General features: G+C 39.7%; 1 protein-coding gene across 14 annotated transcripts in view; it reads right to left on the bottom strand.

Annotated features, from left to right (window-relative positions):
• The window catches only part of LOC115336721 (3'-5' RNA helicase YTHDC2), a 47,745-nt gene extending 22,539 nt beyond the window's left edge, over positions 1–25,206 (bottom strand). For 4 of the 14 annotated variants that reach the window (XR_005931667.1, XM_030004164.2, XM_030004165.2 and 1 more), the window contains exons 1-21: positions 24,917–25,205; positions 24,399–24,489; positions 19,222–19,418; positions 17,259–17,458; positions 16,481–16,647; positions 12,850–12,952; positions 11,477–11,633; positions 9,120–9,227; positions 7,862–8,010; positions 7,331–7,466; positions 6,821–6,947; positions 5,724–5,789; positions 4,585–4,763; positions 4,314–4,410; positions 4,141–4,228; positions 3,941–4,021; positions 2,909–2,991; positions 1,758–1,863; positions 1,504–1,623; positions 853–1,125; positions 188–314 (exon numbers count right to left, since the gene is read on the bottom strand). Coding sequence is in view for 13 of the 14 variants with exons in the window: in XM_030004164.2 (XP_029860024.1) it covers positions 188–314; positions 853–1,125; positions 1,504–1,623; positions 1,758–1,863; positions 2,909–2,991; positions 3,941–4,021; positions 4,141–4,228; positions 4,314–4,410; positions 4,585–4,763; positions 5,724–5,789; positions 6,821–6,947; positions 7,331–7,466; positions 7,862–8,010; positions 9,120–9,227; positions 11,477–11,633; positions 12,850–12,952; positions 16,481–16,647; positions 17,259–17,458; positions 19,222–19,418; positions 24,399–24,489; positions 24,917–25,112 (2,851 nt within the window). In the remaining variant the exon portion in view is untranslated. Of the gene's footprint in view, positions 1–187; positions 315–852; positions 1,126–1,503; positions 1,624–1,757; positions 1,864–2,908; positions 2,992–3,940; positions 4,022–4,140; positions 4,229–4,313; positions 4,411–4,584; positions 4,764–5,723; positions 5,790–6,820; positions 6,948–7,330; positions 7,467–7,861; positions 8,011–9,119; positions 9,228–11,476; positions 11,634–12,849; positions 12,953–13,638; positions 13,662–14,053; positions 14,077–16,480; positions 16,648–17,258; positions 17,459–19,221; positions 19,419–24,398; positions 24,490–24,916 lie in introns of those variants that run through there. The other 10 variants (XM_041121120.1, XM_041121122.1, XM_030004166.2 and 7 more) reach the window with 10 other exon arrangements.
• Positions 25,207–25,249: the final 43 nt, after the last annotated feature.

Raw genomic sequence — 25,249 nt, 5'->3', positions numbered from 1 at the left:
GCTCCCCAGACACACTTCCTCACTCTAGCATCTGCACCATGCCCAGCACCTGAGTGTACTGGTCTGTTTCAAATTAAGGAAGGAAAATTACACCAGTGAATACTGTTCTCGTTACAATTTGTATACACTTGTACTAGGCATACACTTGACTCCAAAACTATGTAAAAATTTTTTGCAAGCTACCTACCTGAGGCCCTAAGCTGGCCAAGCAACTGTGTTCTCATCCCTATAATGATTTCCATCCTTGCTTGAGACAGGAAGTTCTTTTCACAGAATGCTCTCTCCCAGCCATCACTGCGTGCCTTCTGCCATGCCTGTAAAGAATATTTTTTTACATTTGCCTATTAATTTAATTAACTAAAGTTTAAAAATGCACTTTAAAAAGAAAAAAATTACATGTATGTCAATAAAACTAAGGCAAAAAATCATTCTGAAAGAAAGAAAATGTATCAAACCAGATTTTTTTTTCCTCGTTAAGCACTAGAATCTTTTCACCCATTCTCTAAATTAACATAATGATCATTATGTTATTATAAGATCATTATATTATTTTAAAGATCATTATGTTAAGATCATTATTTTAAGTTATCAGTGTCACAGGATATAAAGTGGCACCTTGTTGGAACATTCAGAATTTAACCAGGTTTGAAAATATAAACAAAAAAATCTCTAAGAAGTGTTCCTCACAAATTTATGAGTCCAATACACAGGAAAGCCACTAGGCAAAAATAAAGTTTCTTCTCTAAGGACTTAATCATAGTCTATCATTCTACATTCAACTTGCTTGGTACATCATTTACTTTGATATGTGATCTATTGTGATTAGTACTCTTTCTGAAGATGAAGTAATACCTGGAAAGCCCTGAGAAGCACCATATGGTCACTAAAGGTTCCTGCAGTAAAGCGTTTTCTACACAGCATGGCTGCACGCTTTTGAGAGGCCAGTGCAGGTAGGACAAAAGGGTCTCGATATGCAAGAGTGCAAGCAATAGTAAGAACAGGATCCAGGCACTTCAAAACAACAGCACTCAACACCATTTTACCAAGGTGTGGCTCTACTGGTAATTCAGTGAGATGATAACCAAGTTCAGTGAGATCTTCCCAAGGGTCCATCGCATCTATTGTCTGTTTAAAAAAAACAAACAAAAAAAAAAAAACCAAAAAAAAAACCAACGAGGGGGTAGAGGGGGAAGTGGACAAAATTAATTTACAATAAAAGCAGGAAGGATGTGAATACTAGGTATTAACTAGACTTGTTCCCAAACACTAAGAAAGCAAGTCAAACTCTTAACACTTTGAGATGAGATTTTTAAGCAATCTCTTCCCTTAACACAGAAAAATACATCCACACACACAAAATTAAAATAGACAACACACAAAAACCCAAAGCATCCTTAAGTAAATAAACAACAGTCTCAGTACAGACAAAACTCAGTAAATATGTTGCACACCACAAATATAGAATCAAATACAATTCCCATCTAAACCTATTCCTCTGCTGACCTTCAGCATTTGCACAGCATTTCTCACAATTAAAGCTGGTGGAGGATCAGGAGCTTTCATAAGAAAGTCAACAATTGGACAATTAATCGGAGCCAGAAGTTTTGTGTGTAAACAAAGCTCCTGCAAGTTAAAAAGCAAAAAAAAGATTGTTAAGATTGGGGAAAAAAACCCCACCATACACTTTTTTGGAGTTAATAGTATGGTTTGATGATAATACATTTTTTAAAAGTTATAATTTCTAACTGAACATGCACCTGAAGTGGCATTCTTAGAAGTTCTGGAGTCTGAAATTCCAACATATTCTGAAATCGGAGCCTGCTGAAGAGATGAAAACAGACTCCCGGCTGACAGCGCCCAGCCCTTGAAAATAAAATATGGGAAGTTGTTGAAAATTAGAATTTCTTGAAAAAAACACAAACAAACAAAAACAACCAACAAAACCACACACACACACAAACTTAGAATGGAAATGTAGAAGCAGGTCTAAGAAAAAGATAATTTTGTCATTAAGTGTAAGTCCCACACAAGGTGAGAGTTTTGCAGTACATGGATTATTTTTCATAGTATGGAAATTTGTTACTAGAATTTTACCCCCACACTGAAAGATCTGGAGAAACAAAAATAAGGCCTATCTAAAAATAAAGTGATGTGGGTTTTTTGCTAACCTAAGATCAATCCAAATCTCAACCGTCCTTTGCTGTAAAGAATGTAAGTCGTAACCTTCATTTCTTCCTTTTCAAATCCCCCAAACAGTTGGAAGTTACTCTGGGAGTAAAAGGTAGAATGAAGACCAAACAACTTTGAGTGAGAGGACAGAGACAGCAAATGCTCACATTCACGCTCAAATTCCTGTAGGTTAATGCCAGTATCGTACCACAAAACATAGGTATTTGTTGCTACATATCCTCTTAGCCCTCACCCAGTGTTGGGAAGAATATGATGAAGGCCTGTTAAGTCACGAATAGTTTGGAGAAGGTGAATAAGGAATCACTCTCAATGTCTCTTCTAATATAGGGATGAAGGGGAATCAATTAAAAACTAGCAATAGGCAGCGCTTTGCCCCCAGGTAAGTTGTGAAACACCTTCTTGGACACCGTAGCTACTGGTGCTACATGGGAGAGAGAGGAAGGAGAACAAGTTCATGGGGGGAAAACAACCTAGACCTAATGTAAGCTTTGGGAAATTCCTGAGTGTCACTTTTCTACAACTTGGGAAATGACTCCAAGGAAATACATGCTGACCCTCACTCTTCTGCAGAGAATTAGCACTGGCCATTGTCCAACACGATACTGGACTAGGCTAGTAACATTACGCAGTGTGGCTGCTACTACAGTGTGTAGTTTATCCTTAACATAGAGGATGGTGGCTATCTGCAAAGTAAAATTCAGTACGAAGCATTTATTACCTGCCTTTTCTCTGGATAGCACTGGCTTTTGAAATCCACACCATTTTTAGCATTGTAACACAACTCAGTGCATCAAAAGACTTCTATAAAAGCAAAGCAAGGAACATAAAAACAACATTGAATACGGTACATGAAATAAAAGTTGCTAATAATTTAGATCATCAACAGAACTCTGCAAAAAAAAAAATACTAAGCACCAGCAGCTTCTGGCGCAAAGGGATGTTCTAAAGTACTTAGTTTCAAGCGAATTTATGCTACCTCCTTTGCAATACCTTTGTGCCACACAGTTTTCTAAATTAAAGTTTTCTAGTCAAGAGGTAATTGTAAGTCAGTAAAAGACATAGACTGTGTTTTGTGGTATCACAAACCAAGCAAAACCATGTTACATTGAAAAAAGTTTTCCTCTCTGTCTTACTCGGAAATTACACCTTTATCTTCCTACATTTGATGCAAAATTACAAAAAAAATTGTATTACCATGAAAACTTCAGAAATTTGGTGTGCGTATCTCCTACGAAATCCAATTTTATTTTCTAAGCCATATACTAGGTCTTAAACTGCCTCACTATGTTATCTCAATTTTCTTGAACAAGTAATTAGGGAATGGGCATTCAATACATTAAAAACAATGCTTAAAAACTTAATGGATTAGACTTGGGCTAGATACAATAGAAGGACAAAGGGAACTCCCAGTGCTCTCTAAGTCTCAGGAAGATGGCAGTCTAAACTGATGGACTTGTTTTAAAAAATCAAACAGAAATACTAAATTAAAAAAAAAAAAAAAAAAAAAAGACAGATATATCAATATATCAATGTGCAATAGCTTTCACAGGGTTTTTAAACAGCTAACTATTTACAGTATTTATCATAAAACAACGGGATGTCAAAACTTCCCAGTAAGTTTTGTTGCTTGACATGCACTAGCTCTCAGCCTGCTATAAAAAAAGAAAAAGTTCTCCAAAATTTATATATTATGTATTTTAAAATAACACTAGGAAGTTTACTTCCCAAAGACAGTTTAAGCCAATCATACCTCTTTCATCTTGCCTGAGTCAATAACAAATACAACATCATTGACTGTTATGCTGGTTTCTGCAATATTAGTAGAAAGAATCTGCAATTTAAAACAAAAAAAAAAAAAAAAAAAACAAACAAACAAAACCACTATAGTAACTGTAAAGACAAAGACAAAATAGATCAATATAGTATCTGATGAAGTCCTCTGATACTTGCTATTTTGCGGACGCCAGAAGGTGGACTTTTAAGCACCTTCTTCTGATCCAAAGTCTGCATGTTTGAATGAAGCATGAAAACTTGGTATCTAATGCAAGACAAAGAGCACATTTTAAGGATCTTTAAAAGAAACAATAAGAACTCAAGACGACCATAGAAACTAGAGGTTTTACCTGTGAGCATTATCAGCAAATCTCTTGTCATCAAAAAGAATACGGTCCCTCAGGCTAACTATCTCATCATATCCAGGAAGAAATACTAAAATCGCTCCTAAAAAAGAAGTTCGTTTGCAGACTTGAACAGAAAATTCACTTCAAATGTAAGTCAGTACTGCATATACTAGCACTCGGAAGGTTTTACCTATTTGCTATTACTGAAAAAAGAGCACCATTCATCAGAAGCCGAATACACAGCAATTTATTGGGAGTGTGTGTATATACCTACCAGCATCACAACTATGACAGATGTTATAAAGTAAGTGCATAATCAGGTCCAGATCTACTTTTTCGTCATCAAAACTGTGATGATAAGCATTCAACAGTTCTCTGTCTTCTGCACTAAGGTCACTACCACTTGATTGGACGAGGGAACTTTCATCCAGATTTCCAAATTCCACTGAAGCGCTGAAACATACAAATACACAGGCCAGAGTTGAGGTTGTTTGCTTCGGGTTTGTACTCAGCAATTGATTCAAATTTAGATCAAGACCAACAAGACTACTCATCTCAAATTTTAATTTTAAAGTTGAGCAGAACAGCAGCTCCACAATACTATTACTGTTCACTGATTTAAGTGTTAACCCAGCAAAGCATGCAACTTCAATTTTTAGCATTAACTTTAATTTTATTATACTTCATTGAAACACAACCATAAGCAAGTGTGACAGAACTCAAAGTATAAAGACACCGTTTGTTTATCTGTTAAAGGAAAAATATTTAAAATAATTCTGTCTTCCAAAAACTTCCCTACCGTAACAGTTAAGCAGGTACTACACTAACAGAAACTACACTAAGAGAAATTATAATAATATAAGTCTCTACAAAACTGTAACTATGATAACTGTAAGTTAATAAAAAAACAATTCTTGAATGGCTTAGTGTACATACTGCTCATATAAAGTTTCTTTAATATGGCTATCATGTATCAACAATATACAGATAAAAACACACAATAGATTTGTTTCCAAAATAAGCACCTGAAATTAAAATGGTACATGGTATAGAATCAGTATCTCCTCTGCATATTTATTTGTTACTATAATCACATCCTGCCTAGATATATAATCATGATAGCAATGTCCATATCAAGATGATAAACGCTAATAACAAAAGAAGTCCTACACCACTAGAACTATATCCTAGGAGTTGTGTAGACACAATCACTATGATACTGAATACAAAACAAACTTTTTTTTTTTTACAGAACTCTGTTTTCAAAATATTCCTATTCTCAAATAGATGTTGCTATATAAGCCAGATTTTAAAGCATAAAAAGGTAAGAACTGTTCTGATTAAAACAAGACAAAACATCAATTTCCCTTCACCATGTTATACAGCTGTTTCTGCAAAATAGTTATAGCTTACCTGTAGGACTCCAACAGGTCAACAACCTCTGTCTGTCCAAAGCGCTTAGCCCAGTCCAAAGCCATCCTGAAAGAGTGCATAAAAATCTTTATTAATTTCTCACTTCAAAAGATACATATGAATAGCACATTACATGAGACAACAACTGACACCGCACTTTTCTATCAATTTCTGCATTACTGTTTAATCAGTGCCGTTAACTGCCGGATCTGCAACTTTCCATTTTAAAGTGCATACACAGGTGTAATAGCTATATGATTTTTAGATAACTGCAATTCATTACCAAGAAAGACCCAGTTTTACACAGAAGTACATGGAAACATGCAGAAGGAGACAAGGAGGAAGAAAGTGCCATTCCTTCAAAAACCACACACCAATATGCAGAGATAAGCCATGCCTTTTTGCACTACTCTTTACCAGCCCCTTTAAATCATCCTGAGAAGTCACAGCCCAGACATTTTTCTCCAAAATGTGTGAAAACACTGGGCTTTTTGATGTCTTAGGGAAGTTGGTCTCCACACAACGCAGTTCACTGTGTTTTCAACTGCATTCCTTCCTAAGTTTTTCAAGTGGTAGTACCACATATCTCATATTACAATTATTTACTATAGTTCCCTGTTTACATGAAGATACAATTTATGGCTACAAATATCTAAGGTTTTACAGATTGACGAATATTTTAAAATGATACAGTGTATTTACAGATATAACACAGCAAAGATCTTTGTACCTGTAATACTCTATTTTTAAACCCAATATAGGTTACTCTCTTAAAATAAGAATCACCAAACTTTTTGGGTCTAATTCAGTCAACCCAGTGAGAAAGACCTGAATTTTTCTTCTAACCAGTGTGCTAAATCAGACTCATTGAAACCAAGAGTGTATATCTTATATTCAAAATTGTTTAATTTCTAATTTAATTTAGAATTTACAGAATACAATGTGATAAACAGCAGTTAGAAACTGTTCAGACTTTCAAAATCTACTAGTGCTTACAGTAGTCTCATAAATTTAGCAAATTAGTTTAGAATTTCTAAATTTCTTTCTCATTTGTATATTGACAAATAAATCTTTCAGTTTATCTGTTTTGTTTTTACCAGCCATTGGATGACTTGCAGTGGATACTTGCTCCCATACTGATCAGTTGTTCTACTTGACTCAGAAATCCTCTCCCTGAAGCAATCATCAGTGCAGTTGCACTGGTTTCACTGTGCCTATAATCAACTGAGAAGTTAAAAAAAAAAAAAAAAAAAAAAAAAAAAAAAAAATCAGCAAAACCAATACATGTTATTTTTTTTTCACCTAAATGTAGTAAGAATATGACTTTCAAAACCCAGCCCAAAGAGAATTTGTTTCCTCACTTCATCCCACCAGTCAGTTCATGTGAATTTAACACTATTTTAGAAACAAAACATCTGTCAATACTTCAAAACAAGTACAACAACAAATCACTACAAAACTCATTAATTCTACTAACCCTATTCGTTTTTTTCAATAGGCATCAGAATTCAAAGGTAACAACATTTGAAAGTGGAGATAAAGTACCCACAGAAATTCAAGTCATTTTGTGGTTGTTTTCTTCATATGTAATAAGATGAGAAACTTACCACTGACATTTTCGGTTAAAATGAGATGGAACACTTGAGCAAAGGCATCAATATCTTTATGCAACCAGATGTCAGAAAGACAAGAATCCATCTCTTTTATTAGCCACGGTTCAAGGCAATTCGCATCTTTTTCAGTCTGAAGAGAAAAAACAGTACTGAAAGATGAATCTCTTAAAGAGTTGTCTTTATTCGCATACATTAGACATGAAGAATTTGAACAGTTAGGTTTTCCAAGCAACAACCAGAAATACAGCATTCAGGTATCAGTTAAACCATTTATCATATGCAAGTACTTTAAACAATGGCAGTCTAGCCATTTGATCTAAGCAAAAGTTTTGTACAACCATCATAATTGAAAAGCATACTTTAGCTAGAGTACTTCATGCTAATAAAAAAACAAATCATTTTAAAACATGTTAATATCCTTCTAGAAGCTCTACAGAAGTAATATCTTTAGAAAACAGTTTTTAAATGGGTAGTAATAATTCAATGCAGATTTTAACATCTCTTCCAAGAAAAGGAAAAACATACCAGTTGATTAAATACTGCATCACCACTATCATCCAACAGATTATACTCTTCAGTTGCCCTTGGGACAGATCTTTGTCTCCGAGATTCCACTTTGCTATTATTTTCTTGAGCAGAACACCACTCAGTAAGAGTGCTTTGCTGTTTTTCTTCTAGAATGCATAAAGTATTTCCAGAAAAGTTTTACAGTAGTCTTAATTATCCATTGTTTTCAGTTACAAAAAATAGTTATATCAAGTCACAAAGTTTTACCTATTCAATCTCTTTTATTTAACCTAGAACACTGTTACCAGTCCAATATAAATTCCATGATTGAGGGCACCCAAAGTGCACCATTGCAAACATCTGCTCGAAGAACAAAGTAAAAAATACCATTCGGGTGCTTAATCCCCTAAGTCTCCCATATTCCAACCCACTGCATTCAGATGAGCTTCCTAAGTATTTTCTACACAAATTCTCAGTCCAGATCTCTCTCCAGAAGTGAAATACCAAAGTGATATAGTTGCTGCATCTAACAACTAATTTTTATACACAAGTAGCAGAAACAGTAGAAGGCACCAGTACCTGAACTGAACTTTTCTATCCACAATGATCAGAGCTAAGCACCGTGATAAATGTACAGTTAGGATTGTATGTTACAGCTTTGCGTTTTGCCCCCCCCCGCCCTTTTTTTTTAAATACACACTAGGATCATTACTTTCAGTTGACAGGAAAACTTCTCAATTAATATATCTACTTAATTAATTGAAAAACAACTATATTAAGGTCAAGGGTTTTAATGCTTTTGGGCTATATATATATATATATATATGTTAAGTACATCCATGTCTGAAGAACGCAGTGAAAAATGTTACTAATAGGAAACAGTCCTGTGCAAGATGTACAAAATCCTGCCCTCTTTAATGGCTGCACTTTAATTTGCACCCAAAAGTCAGCACAGAGTATCTTCTGCTTCTATAGTTTTCATGTGGGCAAAGCCCCCAGTTATATGCAATTCTACTCTGTAATAATTAGGAAAAATACTCCATTTATCAACTAAAAGAAAAAAGAATGCAATCACTGAAAGAAAGTGAAATTTTTTTTTTAAAGTTATGTAATCTACTTCAATAATGTAAACACTGAGAGCTTAAAGATACTTGCTGTCATCTAGTCATGTCTCATTCAGTATTATGACTTTGGAATTTTAACAGAAAATCACCCTATTTAGTTGTTCAATCAATGAGGCTCATTGCCAACCCTAAAAATTAAGAAGTCCACCAACCTCGCTGCTTCTCTTTTTTGTACTTTATCATCTCTTTGTTTGTATACCCAGTGCTTCGTAAAATGTCCTCCAAAAACATCTCTTTAACTTCAAAAGGTCTTCCTTGTACTGAAAGTATAAACAATTCATAAAATATTAGATACTCCCTAGCTTCATTTATAATCTTAATTTTTTAAAAGCATTTTTGTAGACACAAAAAGTGAATTAAGCATTATTAGGGCCTGATTTAAGGAATTATTACTTTCCTTGAAAAGTCTTTTAAGAGCATCCTCACTGGAGTTTATATTCTTAAGATTACTGGGCCACAAAACAAAACATTTCAAAAGGGAAATGCCAGCTGGGTGCCTTGTTTCTCATTAACCTCTTCAATTCTATTAAGTGTTATAGCAAGAGATGCTCGCAAGATGGACAGTTAATTGCAATTTTATCAAAATGAGAAAAAGAAAACAGCCATTTTTGGTTAGGGTTACAAAAAAGAATTTACTGTGCAAGATTGCCACCTGTATTACAAAATATAACAGCAATGAATACAGCTTTAGTGCAAGACCCCACAAGCAGACTGCTACCTTTGTATTAAACTACTTTTTTTCACGAGAAGTATATGATGAGATGGACTTCTCTCAATTTCCTCAATCACTTCAGCCAAATTTGGCTTTCTTTACTGAATGCTTCCAGATAAAAGAGATCATTTACTGTGATTTCTTTTTCAATATCACTGTTTTCTAGACCTTATTTATGGACATTAAAGGATTCTTTTTCAGAGGAAGAATTAAAATATCTAGATTTTAATTTCTGGTCCCTTAGCAGACATTTGCCATACCTGAGTTTAAATCACCTAGGACTTTTCTTCAGAAAGAACAAGCTGCAATTCACATACTTCTAGAAGCTGTCATGGAGGAAGCCTTCCAACACTGATCACAAACTCTGTGTACTACAGAAACCCACAACTACAAAAGGTTGGTTTCTGTGGTCAGGATTCTGTCAGCAATATTATTGAAGGAGGATCGAATCTTTCTCATTACATTAACAGCTGAAGTATCTAAACTCTCTTCTTTCAATTCTGAAATTCTCAAAAATTGAAAAAGGAGTGTCTTTTCAAATTGTGATTAGCCTGTGAAGACTAGTATGTGATTAACAGTATAACCACTGAGGTAAACTGCAGAAAGAGTTTGTCACCAGCATTTCCTGAATAAACATATTGATCTAAATGAACAGAAAGGTACAAGAAGAGTAAACTGGAAAGCCACACAACAACTGTAACTGAGGTTTCCCCTCTCCAAAAAAAATTTGGAAAACACTGAAATCATGTAATTTCCAGATTCCTGCCTCCAACAAGCTGCAAGCCTTATTTTACTAGGCAGAAATTCAGAACTGGGAACTTGAAATAAACACTTCTATCTGGAAAAAGAGATTTCTTTTTCAGGAACATTCACTAAAATAAACTGATGATTTGTAGAAAAGATTCTAAAGAAAGTGATCCTACCCATGTCCTGGGACTGCTGAGCTTCTTAACAAAAGGCTGATGTACAGACAGCCTACTTGATTTGTTTTGAAAAGAAAGCATTTCTCTTAATAGCTTCACATCGCTGTTGAAGAAGGAAGAGCACTGCGAGATGCCAGAAGAGCTCACCCATGCAGAAAATTTACAGGCCAGGAGGGTGAGAGGGGGGGGGGGGGGGGGGGAATAAAAAGCATCTCCCACACTTCCATGTTTTACCTCTACTGAAGATCAGTCAAATGAAATTAAAACAGCAATGATGATAACTTTTTTTTGCATTTGAATGTAAACTAACTGCAGATTACTGAGTCTGAACGTAAATTAACATAAATTGCCATGTCTCTTCTCATTGTTTACCTAGATTAACAGCTAATAATTTCCTTTAAAATAAAGAATCATGCGATTAAAACACGAAAACCCAATTTGCCTAGGACTGTATGTCTAAAGTGACGAGGTGCGGTCATCTGTATTTTATCCAGTAATGAGTAGCAATCTCTGTGAGCCTGAAGAACTAGAAGCTACTGGAATGAATTAATACATATCACAGTCTTGTAGATCCTAGGGTCTATTATCACCATGGTCATTAGCACTTTAAGAACTTTTTTCCTGCTTCTTGAACTGAACATGGTGGGGGCCAGGACATCCCTGCACTTAGACAACTCCCTGTGATAAAAACACTTCACTCTGAAGTAGGTGCAGGTAGTTAAGAAACAACAAAAATGAACAAAGAACAAGCACTGCTATAACTCTCAGTGTATTTATCATAGTCCCTTACTCAGAATCGTTTGCTACAGTTTAATAAGATCTTTTAGTCCTAGGGCAGGTATACTCAGATTTAAGAGTTTATGTAAATACTTACTGTGTATTACTGGGCAACTTCCAAAATACCTAATAAAGAGATTTGCATCTAGGGCAGCACTAGAAATAATTAGTTTTAGATTAGTCTGTTTTTGCAACACATCTCTGAGTTTTATTAACAAGAAGTCACTGAACCTATCCCTCTCATGTACTTCATCCTATAACAAAAGGGGAAAAAAAAAAACAAAACAAAAACCAACAGATAAACATCACAGATCCAAGATCCTAACTTTTCACAAACATGAATTTCTCTAAAAACTAAAATACATAATTTGTGGGTATATTACAGACGTATTAAAATGTGTAAGTCTAGTTTAAGTAAGAATTTTTTTAAAAACCATCCAAAAGTCAAAAAATATTTCAAAAAGATTTATAAAGATATCAGAGCAGACTGCACTGGTAAAGCACAAGCCACATATAGCTTCGTTTCAGAGGTTAAAGTGAACTTCTGAAACTTTTCCAATTCTCATATTTTAATCTCATTTTCAAGATAATGACAGAAACTGCAAATCCTACAAATCTTACTTTAATAAATTCACACTTCACAACTGATGAACATTTAAAGAAATGTATGAAACCACATAATTAGAAAAAAATTAGATTGCTTACATCCATTAAGTCATGCACAAAGCTTATCATCAATTAAGCCACATGACTGATTAAACATCTTCGTTGGTGTGTTCTGTTTTGTTTTATATTATGAACTTATGAAGCAGGGACCCAAATACAACATTTTTAGGCTGAAGTCGAGAATGTATAAATCATTCTCACACGTTTTTCCATTTTGATAAACAGGCAGGCACCTAAAGTTACCATGAATTTTTTTGTCTTCAGCAGTGGAGAACTTAATCTTGCAGTTAACATTCTGGTTCTGCTGCCTTATCAAACTCCACAGTAGCAATATTCACATAATCACAAACAAACACACTTGAATAATTTGCTGAAAATTAAGACTACTCATTATCTTGAAAACATTTGGGCAAACAAACTGCAAACCTGGTACTGCTAAAACAAGTACATGATACAAGAAATTCTGACATGCTCACATTGAATCATATCTACATAAGCCTCCCTAAGGCTCTTCTGCTTTCTGACAGAGAAAGTTCAGAAAAATTTAGAGCTCTGTCCTCCACAACTGCATCATGATTCCAAAATTATTAGCATGAACCTAAAATAAGATACTTCTACAAAAAAAAAACCCAAACCCAAAATGTATATGCTACAATGAAGACTCAGTAAGTCTTTAATGTTAATTCAGATTCTAACCAAACAAAACACCTTAAATGCTCAGCAAACTAATAAGAAAACTAGGATCTCATCTTCCAGTTAACAATACACACTGCTCCACGTCACATAAAATACAAGGATTCTTACCACAATAACATGTGTCACAGTTGATAGAGTGCTGTCTCCTGCCATTAGCGTGCGAAGCAGTATGCCATTAGTGCAAAATGTTAACAGTGTCTTTGGAGAAACCCTGTTGAACAGTTCATAGAGATACTTCAGTATTTTGCACCATTTAAGTGCTGCTACCTTTCCGCTACTTACTGAAAATTAAAGGATTGAACAGCTGCTCACCAGAAGTGGAATTAGGTTATAGTTCTCTCACCAAAGAATTCATGCATACTATTCGTTTTTAAACTAAGCCTATTCCCAGAGAGTTCCTAAGGAATCTTAATGCTTACACTTCAAAACTTCAGACAATGGATTAATTAACAAAGTGAGATTCAAAATTTATATAAATAACAAAGCAAGTGAAACAGAACCTCGAGAACCTCTCCACATTGTTTAATTTACTGGAAAATTCAGTGTGGACTGCTTTGGAAAAACAGGTTCCAATTCTTCAGCATATGCTTGGATATAGTCTTTGTATGTGCCTATATGTGGTGGATTGACCCTGGCTGGACGCCAGGTGCCCACCAAAGCCGCTCTGTCTCTCCTGTCCTCAGCTGGACAGGGGAGAGAAAATATAATGAAAGGCTCATGAGTAGAGATAAGGACAGGGAAAGATCACTCACCCATTACCATCAGAGGCAAAACAGACTCAACTTGGGGAAATTAATTTAATTTCTTACCAATCAAATCAGAGTAGGATAATGAGAAATAAAACCAAATCTTAAAAACACCTTCCCTGCACCCCTCCCCTTTCTCCCCAGGCTTAACTTTACTCCCAAATTCTCTCCCTCCTCCCCCGAGCAGCACAGGGGGACGGGAGTGGGGGTTGGGGGTCAGTTCATCACACGTTGTCTCTGCCGCTCCTTCCTCCTCAGGGGCAGGACTCCTCACACTCTTCCCCTGCTCCACCGTGGGGTCCCTTCCACAGGAGACAGTCCTCCATGAACTTCTCCAATGTGGGTCCTTCCCACGGGCTGCAGTTCTTCACGGACTGCTCCAGCATGGGTCCCTCCCATGGGCTGCAGTCCTTCAGGCACAGACTGCTCCAGCGTGGGCCACCCGTGGGGTCACAAGTCCTGCCAGAAAACCTGCTCCAGCCTGGGATCCTCTCTCCATGGGTCCTGCCAGGAGCCTGCTCCAGCACAGGCTTCCCACAAGGTCACAGCCTCCTTCAGGCATCCACCTGCTCCGGCGTGGGGTCCTCCACGGGCTGCAGGTGGATATCTGCTCCACCGTGGACCTCCCTGGGCTGCAGGGGGACAGCCTGCCTCACCATGGTCTTCCCCACGGGCTGCAGGTGAATCTCTGCTCCGGTGCCTGGAGCACCTCCTCCCGCTCCTTCTTCACTGACCTGGGGGTCTGCAGGGTTGTTTTGCTCACATGTGCTCACTCCTCTCTTCAGCTACAGTTTCTCTTGCACAGGTTTTCTTCCCCTTCTTAAATATCTTATCCCAGAGGCGTTACCACCACTGCCGCTGATGGGCTCAGCCTTGGCCAGCAGCAGGTCCGTCTTGGAGCCAGCTGGCATTGGCTCTGTCGGACATGGGGGAAGCTTCTGGCATCTTCTCACAGAAGCCACCCGTGTAGCCCCCCTGCTACCAAAACCTTGCCATGCAGACCCAATACACTATACTTGACTGAATCACAAAGAAATCAGCTGATCCTTTTCAAATGCTTTAATTTTTCTCTTCAAGAATTACAAAATCTCTGGAAGTTACTATTCTAGTACCTGTGGCAGAGTTAGCTGTACAAGTAAAAAGAGCAATTGCCACTACTTTCTCCAGCACTGCCACCCAAAGTACTGAAAAGTTCCTTTGTATCGTACTCTACAGTTCTTTTCTGGAAGACATGAGCTCCCTAGGTATCATATGCGTATTTCTTTCCAAGTTGGAGTTCATCACTCCTTTCAAAACTCCTCCTACATATTCAATTCAAGGAACATATCCAAGATGGAAATACTTTGCTTTACCCATCTTTACTCTTCTCTCTTCTTCAGCAGCCTTCTAGAAATCATCATTGCTGTCCAATAGTTAATAAAACTTCAAAAATTAGACTCCTGTGTTATTCCTCCTGTCTAAACCCCTCCACTCCACATCTTTTCTGCCCAGAGTTGGAAATACTGTCATGCCTCCCTTTCGCTCTTTCTCTTAAATGAATCTATTGATTCTTCTTAAGCAGGATTTTTTGCACTGCTTCCAGGAATTCTTCCATTTTGATCTGACCTATACTTCGTTCTTCTTCAGACAGCATAATACTTCCACACATTAATCATCCACCTTATTTGCAATTCATCTTTACTAGCTCTTTTAATCCCTTAACAGCCTTAGGAGCTTTTGTACACTTACTCAAATTATTCTTTAACTTGGCTTTGTTGTTCAAGTGCATTCATTTTCATTAGCTATGTGGTATCTTCATCCACACAAGCAACGTAACCAACTATACCTTTTGCTGTCTTCTTCTCACCCATATCCCAAGTGCTGCCCGCTCCTGCAAATCCCACTGTCTACACAGTTCAAAGAATCTAGAAACCACACACAGTCTTCAGACTTTCATCCATTCCTGCTCTGCTTTTAGGGACAGATTTCCCAGGTGACCTAGAAATCTCTACTTTTGTATCAGTTCATGCTTTAAACATAAAAGCTGAAACAGAATAAATTTAACCCAAACTAGATTGGTAAATAATGCTCAACTTCATCATTCACTTTCAAATGTTGCCTTTTTTTCCTTTTATGTCCCCTACCAACTCTCACTATATAGCATTTGTCACAGCATGCTGGTCTTCCTACTTATCTTCAAAGCTTGCAGAACTTTTGGATCTATACATGTTAAAAGTAGGGAGAAAAAAAAGAGAAGAAAGCATAGACTTGATCTGAAAGTAAGACAAGAAATGCCACACACACACACACACAAAAAGAAATCATGAGAAAGTACCTGCAATTCACTTGTATAAGACAACTTACTACATGAAACTGCCAAATACAGGATGAAAACGGTCCTTTTCACTCTTCAATATTCCATTACTTGAAATAACATATCCTACCTATACTTTACATACTGAGCTTTTGCTAGGCCGTATCCCAAGTAGACTGTAGTTTAAATGTACACAAGACTAAATGTCCTGGGTTCAGCTGGGATAGAGTTAATTTTTACAGGAACCTGGGAGGTGGGGGGGCATAGCCGGGGCAGCTGACCTGAACTAGCCAAGGAGCTATTCCATACCATGTGACATCATGCCCAGTATATAAATGGGGAGCGGGCCGGGGGGAGGGCTCTCCTGCTCTCTCTCGACTTTCGGTGGGGGAAGTGGCGGAGCGTCGGGTCCGGGTGGTGAGCAGTTGCACTGTGCATCACTCTTTTTTGTATACTCTTTCATTAGTACCGTCGTTGCTGTTGCAACTCTTTTTGCGTTGTCCCAGTAAACTGCCCTTATCTCAACCCTTGAGGTTCCAGTTTTTTTTCTTTTCTCTCCTCCGTCTCCCCCCTATCCCACCGGAGGGGGGCGGGAGGAGTGAGCGAGCGGCTGCGTGGTCCTTTGTTACCGGCTGGGCTGAAACCACAACACTAAAGTACCAAAACAAGATCAATTGGCTTTAAGAAATATCGTTAGTACCTGCTTTCTAATCGGATCTGATAACCAACTGTCTGGCCAACCTTTTCTCTTCTTTCTGCTGCCACTCTTTCAGCCACACCAACAGCTGCCAAACGTCTTGGCTGAGTGCAAAATATACGACACGGAGTTCCATTTCTGTAACATTCGTCAAGAAGGAACTGAGGGATCTGTAAAGAAGTGGTTTACATTTACTTTTTAGTTTGATAAAGTCATCTCTCTTTTACCACGGTGAAACAATTTAACTGCGTCTCAATATTACGTAGGTTGTGAAAGGATTCACAATGGGATTAGTATTGCAAACGTACTTGAAGGGGCAGGAAGGCAGAAAAAATAAATTTCTGATTTCAAATTTAATGTTTCAGAAAAAAAAGTTGAAGCTTCTCTTACTTCAGAGAAATCTATAAAAAAAATACCTGTAGGTAATATTTCATTTACAACACAATAATATTCTACTCTAGAAACTATGAAGAGAGCTAGCTTTAGAAGGAAAAGGGCTATACAAAATCATAGCTACTCTCCCTGCAATATTTTATATCATTTTAACAAAAAACTAGTATCTATCAGAAAATTGTGCAGAACCATTCATGCTTTTAGTAAGTATCTGCTGGCTTAGTATTTCAAAAGCAAGAAAGTGAATTAGAACACAAGACTTTTGACTATATAGGAAAACAAAAGCCTTAAAACTAGCATAAAGAAATCCCTTACTACACAAGTATTACAAAGTTGGCATGTTCTGTATAAATACTGTTATCTTTTTTATTTCATTAAATAAACTTACTTGAGTAGTTTTTCCTGATCCAGTCTCTCCTACAACCAAAACAACTTTATTGTCCTTTATTATTTTGACAATTTCTTCCTGTTTCTCAAAAACTGGTAGGGATTGCCTGAAGGAATCAAACTCCGATTCCCCTCTTTTCACTGGAACCTGGGGGATACCATTGTTAAGCCGTCCACTTGTCTTGTTCACATCTCTGTTTTCTGTGAAGAGAAGTTAACAATTTACTTAGACAGATACAAAAGAAAAATAAATACTAAAAAATTTCTTTAAAATCGTACGTAAAAACGAACATTCCTAACTTTATATGCATCCCTATAGATAAAGTGACAAACCCATCACACATTTAAAAGCCATATTCATAGTGACGCATCCTGTTAGGGTGCTTGAAAATAAATATTGTTCAAATGAGTTTACTACTTTCGTAGATATTTTCAACAAAACAGACTATCCCCCTGCACTGCTCAAAGTCAAAAAAGGTCACAAAGAGCAAAAATAGAACAGAAACTAAACCCCAGAAAAGCAGCCTGGCGTATTTGCTTGGCCTTTGTATCATATCCACACATTCACACCTCCACAGTTTGTCTAGAAATATTCACTGTACAGTTAAACCTTTAAGTTATTCCAAACTGACAAGCAGGTCTTCTGAGAAAAAGGTAACTTTACTGTGATTCATCTGCCTTCTTTCTCATCCTCTCTGATCTTTTATGACCTCCTTTCAGACAGTCTTACATAACCTAATGCTCTAGTCTGTAAGATTTGTCTTAAATCATACAAACCGAACCATGCTGTACCTAGACCCCTGGACCCATACAGCACAGCGCAGTGTGACCGTATTAGAAAGCAATGCATAAGTAGCCAAAGAACCTGCACATCTTCACAGGAGACTACTTCACATTCAGTATTGTAAACGCTAGTCTGTAATTCCTCAGTAATTACTTTCCAGAACAATGAAAAACTTGCTGTAAATGCAATTATACATATTTAATGTGATAATCAGATTAATATATTAAATTACAAGCAACCATCTTACCAAGACAGACACAAATTAAGAGCCAAAAAACCATTCTGGAGAAGTGAAGAAAGAAGATAAATTTTACACTATTCGTTAGTTACGTGCCTTACATTCCTAAGGGAATTGCTTTTCGGTACTTTTATTACAGTTGCCCTCTGTTCGTTAAACAATCCTATTAAACAACTGAAACAACTGAAAAGAAAACTAGCAAAGGAAGCACTTAAAGCACGAACTATCATAAATCAGAAATATCCAATGAAACAAGGCATACTGGTACAAGTGTTTCCTGTGCACTACACCCAGCTTTGTGCACAGAAACACAACATAAAACTCTTCCACTCATAACTGTTAAAGCAATAATCTTGTTGACAGCACTGTTTAAAAAAAAAACCACAATATATCAGAAGTTTGTATTCCAGTGAACTCTTTCATATTCTAGAAATCAAGAAGTCCAGAAAGTAGTCTTAGGGACCAGGTCTATTTTAGAAGACAACGAAACAAAAAATAAACTTATTTTATCAAGAACGTGAATTTCTATAAGCAGAACAGCCAGCCTCATTTTCTCATAAGGGTGTTCTCATACAGCAGTCATGGTAACACTTCTCTTTTCAATCTCACCTCATGGAACTTGTAGGAGCTCACATGTCAGAAAAGTGCTTCCAAATAAATTTGGCTGGAACTAGCTTGAAGGTTCAAAAGTAACTTGGTGCAAGGCAGGCATTGGAATGTGGGTGACATGACTGCCTAAGTTTCTTATGACACTAGTTATAAACCCCCCTATATTAACAATTAAAAGTCAAGAAAATTAATGGGTTTGTTTTGGGGGGGGGGGTGTCAGTTGGGACAGGAGAGGAGACAGAAAAGAAAGGTTTTTGTTTTGTGGTTGGATTGTTTGGGTTTTTTAAGCAGTGTTGGTTGACAAGTCCATATCAGAAGACACACTGAACTTACCAGATTCAACAGCACATGCATTTCCTCGCTCCGTCTTTGGCAGAAGTTCTGTTCGTTCTTTATTTGTGACAGGAAATCTCTGAATTAAACTCCGAACGGTATGTTTCGTACTGGGAGCCAAGCCGCAAGTCATTACTGCGTGTGTTAGTTCTGATCTATCCTTCTTCCTGACAGTCAGGTATCGATTTGCTCCTTTCCTGGAGGAAAAAAGTATTTTAGGAATAACTAACTTATTTACCTCTACGTAATCAACTTTGACCATAATTTTTTCAAGACGGCCATCAGATTCCTTTCAAATATAATGTCATAACAGAAAATTGCAAATAATGTCCTATGTAGCATAACACACACCAAAATAACAGAAGCATCCCAACATCCAGCATCAAACCACCACATTCACACACCACAGTGCAGCACTGCAGACTTTGGATGAGTACACTGAGCACAACTTTACAATGAGGCCTCCATAATGTAACACTGTTATGCTACCTTTCTGTTGAAGGTCTATCACTGCATTTGCTTCCCAAAAGACAGCCAGGTCCATCAATCACTCTATCCATCAATACTGAGAGGTACGACACAAACCTGATTTCTAGAGTAATCTAAGGGAGTTAGAGGTTAAAAATCAACAATGGACACAACAGACAAACAAGAAGCCTTCTAGTGATATTCCAAGCCCTAATAAAATCCTTTAAAACAAATTAAGATTCCCAGGATGTTCATTTTCAAAGACTTACAATGTAGAATTAGAGCCAAAACACTTAATCATAACACCACATTTGTTCTCAGACTGAAGTCTGATACTGAAATGCGAAGAGCTGTTGCATATAGGTTTGAAACTGAACTATCTTGTGCCTGGGCTACAATGACATATCAACACTTTGAAAATTACTTCTCAGGATAAGAACGGAAGGTCACCCTACAAGCCCAGCACCCTGTCCCTGGCAGGGGTGGTATCGTGGTGTGTATGAACGGGGTGCAGGTACCCAGGTGCTGGCAGGGCAGCCTCTGTCAGGAGAGGCCTGGGCTGCCCTGTATGGGGGACAGCCGCTCCAACAGACCCACCACAGGGCACAGTTGAGCCCCTCAGTCACGATGGTGGTGACTCTGTAATAATGTATTTAAGAAACGGAAAAAACGCTGCACAGCAGCTGCGAGGGAGGACTGAGAAAAATCTGAGAAACAGCCCTGCAGATACCAACGTCAGTGAAGCAGGAGGGGGAGGAGGTGCTCCAAGCGCTGCAGGAGAGATTCCCCTGAAACCCACACAAGAGACCTCAGTGGAGCACATTTATCCTGAAGGAACTTCAGCCTGTGAGAGAGAGAGACCCCATGCTATTTTCTCCCCACATCCTGTTGAGGGGGGAGTGACAGACCAAGCTGGCTGGGCACCTGGCAGTTGGCCAAGGTCAACCCACCACAACATGGCTGCTTTCTAAGTTGTTGGCTTGGGTTCAGCTCCTGGTCAATGCAACGAACATTTCAGAACAGCAAAAATACTGAAGCTGGAACACTACTTGAATGTGCACGTCCAGGGAAAGGAAAAGGGAAAGGTTGGCAGAATTGGAAAAACAAACTGCAATGCTTTCCACGACTATGCTCCCAGTCTTCACTAGTTTGTATCTGAGCAACTTAGAACCACACAATCATAGAACCATTGGGACTGGAAGGGACCTCTGGAGGTCATCTAGTCCAAACCCCTATGCAAGCAGGGGCACCTAGAGCTGGTTGCCCAGGACCACGTCCAGACAGCTTCTGAATATCTCGAAGGAAGGACACTCCACCACCTCCCTGGGCAACCTGTGCCAGAACACGGTCACCCTGACAGTGAAAAAGTGTTTCCTGATGTTCAGAGGGAACCTCCTGTGTTTCAGCCTGTGCCCATTGCCTCTGGTCCTGTCACTGGGCACCACTGACAAGAGCCTGGCTCCATCCTCTTGGCACCCTCCCTGCAGGTGTTTATATACGTTGATGAGATCCATGCCGATCCTTGTCTTCTCCAGGCTGAACAGTCCCAGTTCTCTCACCCTGTCCTCATAGGAGAGATGCTTCAGGTCCTTCACCGTCTTGTTGGTCCTTCACTGAACTCTCTCCAGGACATCCACGTCTCTCCCCTACTGGTGATCCCAGCACTGGACACAGCACTCCAGGTGTACCCTCACCAGTGCTGAGTAAAGGGGAAGGATCACCTCCCTCAATCTGCTGGCAACACTCCTAATTGGGGGGGTAGGGGGGAGCTGGAAAGACAACCCTGATGTTGTACGAGCAGTGCTCAGCAGTAGCTCAAATGCTGGTGTGTTATCAAATACAAGTGTTATCAGCTACAAGTACAGAGCACAGCAACTCAACCCCAGCCAGACCCGACACAGTACGCTGATAACATCTAGAGGAAAACATAATAGCTATGAAGAGTTTATAGTAAGTTTTCTGTAAGTATTCAACATATGCTAGCTTAACTCAAAGGAAAAAACTAAAGACACAAAATATTGTCCTACGGTGCCCCAGCAATAGCTTCCCTTATTTTTCCACTCTGTGCAACAAGTGCAGATACAGTAATGAATATTAACATCAAAATTATACCCTAGCTAAAAAAAACAGTTATGAAAGCCAATCATGATCAAGCTTTTTGTCCTGGTTTCAGCTGGGATAGAGTTAATTGTCTTCCTAGTAGCTGGTACAGTGCTATATTTTTGAGTTAAATATGAGAAATGTTGATGATACACTGATGCTTCCAGTTGTTGCTAAGTAATGTTTAGACTAAAGTCAAGGATTTTTCAGCTTCTGATGCCCAGCCAGCAAGAAGGCTGGAGGGGCACAAGAAGTTGGCACAGGACACAGCCAGGGCAGCTGACCCAAACTGGTCAAAGGGGTATTCCATACCATGTGATGTCATGCCCAGTATATAAACTGGGGGGAGTTGGCCTGGGGGGGATCGCTGCTCAAGAACTGACTGGGCATCGGTCAGCAGGTGTTGAGCAATTGCACTGTGCATCACTTGTTTATTCCAATCCTTTTATTACTACTATTGTCATTTTATTAGTGTTATCATTATCACTATTAGTTTCTTCTCTTCTGTTTTATTAAACCGTTCTTATCTCAACCCATGAGTTATACTTCTTTTCCCAATTCTCTCCCCCATTCCACTGGGTGGGGGGGGATGTGAGCGAGTGGCTGCGTGGTGCTTAATTGCTGGCTGGGGTTAAACCACGACACTTTTAAAGACTAATCATTTCAAAAGTTACTGCAAGCATAAATACTGAGGAAATCTGGGGAGACTAAACACAAGTAGAACATTTGAATTTATTTTAAAAGGAAATTTATGTTTCTTAAATGTGCAATGGATTATTATAGTTAAAAAAAAAAAAAAATACAGTTTAGGTCTTCCCAGCTCAATATTTCCTTTTTCTCAGCTATTTAAATTTCAGTTCAACTATTCTCCAAGCTTCATGTCACCCTGAACACTCCACATTAAAAAAAAAAAAAAAAAAAAACACCACAAAACAAAAACAGGGGGTGATTGTCCCACTCTACACTGCACTGGGGCAGCCCCACCTCAAGTACTGGGTGCAGTTTGGGGCACCGCAATGTCAGAAGGACATTAAGATATCAGTGTCCAGAGGAGGGCGACCAAGATGGAGAAAGGCCTCGAGGGCGAGACAGGAGGAGCGGCTGAGGTCACCCGGCTTGTTCAGCCTGGAGAAGAGAAGCCTGAGGGGTGACCTCCTCGCAGTCTACAACATCCTCAACGGGGGCAGCGGAGGGGAGGTGCTGATCTCCCCTTTCTGGTGACCAGCGATAGGACACCAGGAGATGGAATGAAGCTGCATCAGGGGAATTCAGATTGGTCATTAGGAAAAGGTTCTTCACTGAGAGGGTGGTCTGTCACTGGAACAGGCTCCCCAGGGAAGCTGTCGCTGCACCAAGCCTGTCCGAGTGCAAGGAGCGTCTGGATGATGCTCTTAGTCGTATGGTTTAGTTTTAGGTAGTCCTGCAGGGAGCAGGGAGTTGGACTCAATGATCATTACGGGTCTCTTCCAACTTGAGATATTCCATGCTTCTATGAAAACAGCTACCAAAAATACCACAGAATCTACTGGGGAGCTGCTCAGAGAGACTTGCAAAGCTCTACAAAGAATCGACAAGGATTCAAGCATGCATACCAGTTACAGTTTAGAGCAGGCACTGTACAACACAAGCATGTTCCTGCTAACCACTTGCACACATCTGACAAGGCTTTCTAACACTCCATGTTCACCAGACATGATGCAAAGGTCCGCAAGCTCAAACAAATTTATTGTCTCAGGCAAATAAATGTAGCAAAAATGAGCTACGCGGCTCCCGAGACTGGAACAACATTGGAAGAATAACTTCACTTGAACAGCACTATACTTGAGTAAGATCTTCTGAAACCAAGCTACACATTCAACACAATCAGTGCTGAATAGCACTTACTCCCTAATTAAGTATAGATCAGAGAACTAGCATTTTACAATATTTTTGCAAGAATCGTGAAGTATCGCCAAAAATGAGGAACAGCAAATGCTGCTACGGTTTTACAACAGTTCACGCACACACACAGTTATACACGTTACTCCAGGTATCTGCATTTTTCCTGTATCTTTCCCTTTCCTGTTGGTTTGCCACCTGAACTCCCAGGGGAACCGGATTCTCAGCTTTCATGCAAGCTCATCACATCAATGAACACGGGTTTTCTCTTCAAAAGATCAGAGCAGTGTAAGAGAAAGAAACATCACCACACCTGCACACGAACCCTCTTCCGCACTTCTCAACAAAAGCACTCTCTCGGACATGCTACTCTAGGTTACATTTCATCCGTCAAGGTATGAGATTCTATTCAAAACCCCTTGGGCACACAATAGTACAAGAAAAACAGAACAGATCTGGGTGAGAAGTCTTTTTTACGGAGCCATGAAACCCACAAAACAGTATGAGGGCAAGCTACCTCAAACTAAGCACGTCACAAGTTTAAGTACACCTAAAGCAAAGCGCGAAGATACTCATTTTTACCTTACTTTTTAAATTTTTTCTCTAGTACTATTCCCTGCAACAGGGCAGGACACGCTAGAAACACAGATCGCTTTAACGCCAGTCATGAAACCCCGTACACTTGCACCCAAAAAAGGCAATAACAAATAAAAAATCAGACTCCGACTTACCCTTTGCTTTTAGATATCAGCCCGAGAGACTGACAGAGCCGGTGAACAAATGCTCTTTCGGTGCTACTGAAAGAGGAAGGAAACTCCATTTCTGGAAAAAACAATTAAAAAAGCAAACGTAGCAACAAGAGACGCAGTATTCTTGTCGTATTACCTTGACGTTACGAGTCTCTCAGTCCCCAAACCTACCACGCTCTCCCGCGAACAAAGGGACTAACGGCACGGCCGTACCTTCACAGCGGTAAGCGAGGCCGGGCTCGCAAGCAAGCCGCCTCATTCGGGCAGAGAGGAGCCGAGGGGAGGCTTCTGCCGGCGAACCGGCGGAGAGCCTCCGCGCCTTGACGTCCGTCACCCCCCACGCCGGGCCTCGCCTCCCCCCGCCGGCCCAGGCCGGGTGCCCGCAGCCGCCGCCACGGCTCCGCGCGGCCGGCCCGCCGCGACGGGCCCGCCCGGGCGCACCTGCCAGGCGGGGCGCCCCGCGCGCCTTTCTCCCCCGCGGCCGGGCTGCCGCTACGCACCTTTCTCCTCTCCGTACCGGAACCGCTCCAGGGCGAGGTTCACCGCGATCTCCACCTCCTCGTCGACGCGGATATCCTTCAGCCTCTTGCCGCGGCCCGCCGCGGGGCCGGCGGAGGCGGCGGCGGCGGAGGCGGCGGCCGCGGCGGCCGAGCCCCCGCCAGGCTGCCGCGACGAGACGCTACTGGGCCGCGACATGGCGCGGCAGCGAGTGCCGGTGGCGCGGGGAGCCCGGCGGCGGCCGCGCGCTGCGGGTCGCCTCTCGCCGGCGGAGGAGCGGGCAGCGTGTCGCCGCAGCGCCGCGACGTCACTGCGCGGGGCGGGATGGGGCGGGA

Source organism: Aquila chrysaetos, chromosome Z (assembly GCF_900496995.4).
Source record: "Aquila chrysaetos chrysaetos chromosome Z, bAquChr1.4, whole genome shotgun sequence".
Taxonomy (NCBI): Eukaryota; Metazoa; Chordata; class Aves; order Accipitriformes; family Accipitridae; genus Aquila; species Aquila chrysaetos.
This window is presented reverse-complemented; position numbering and strand designations above follow the sequence as displayed.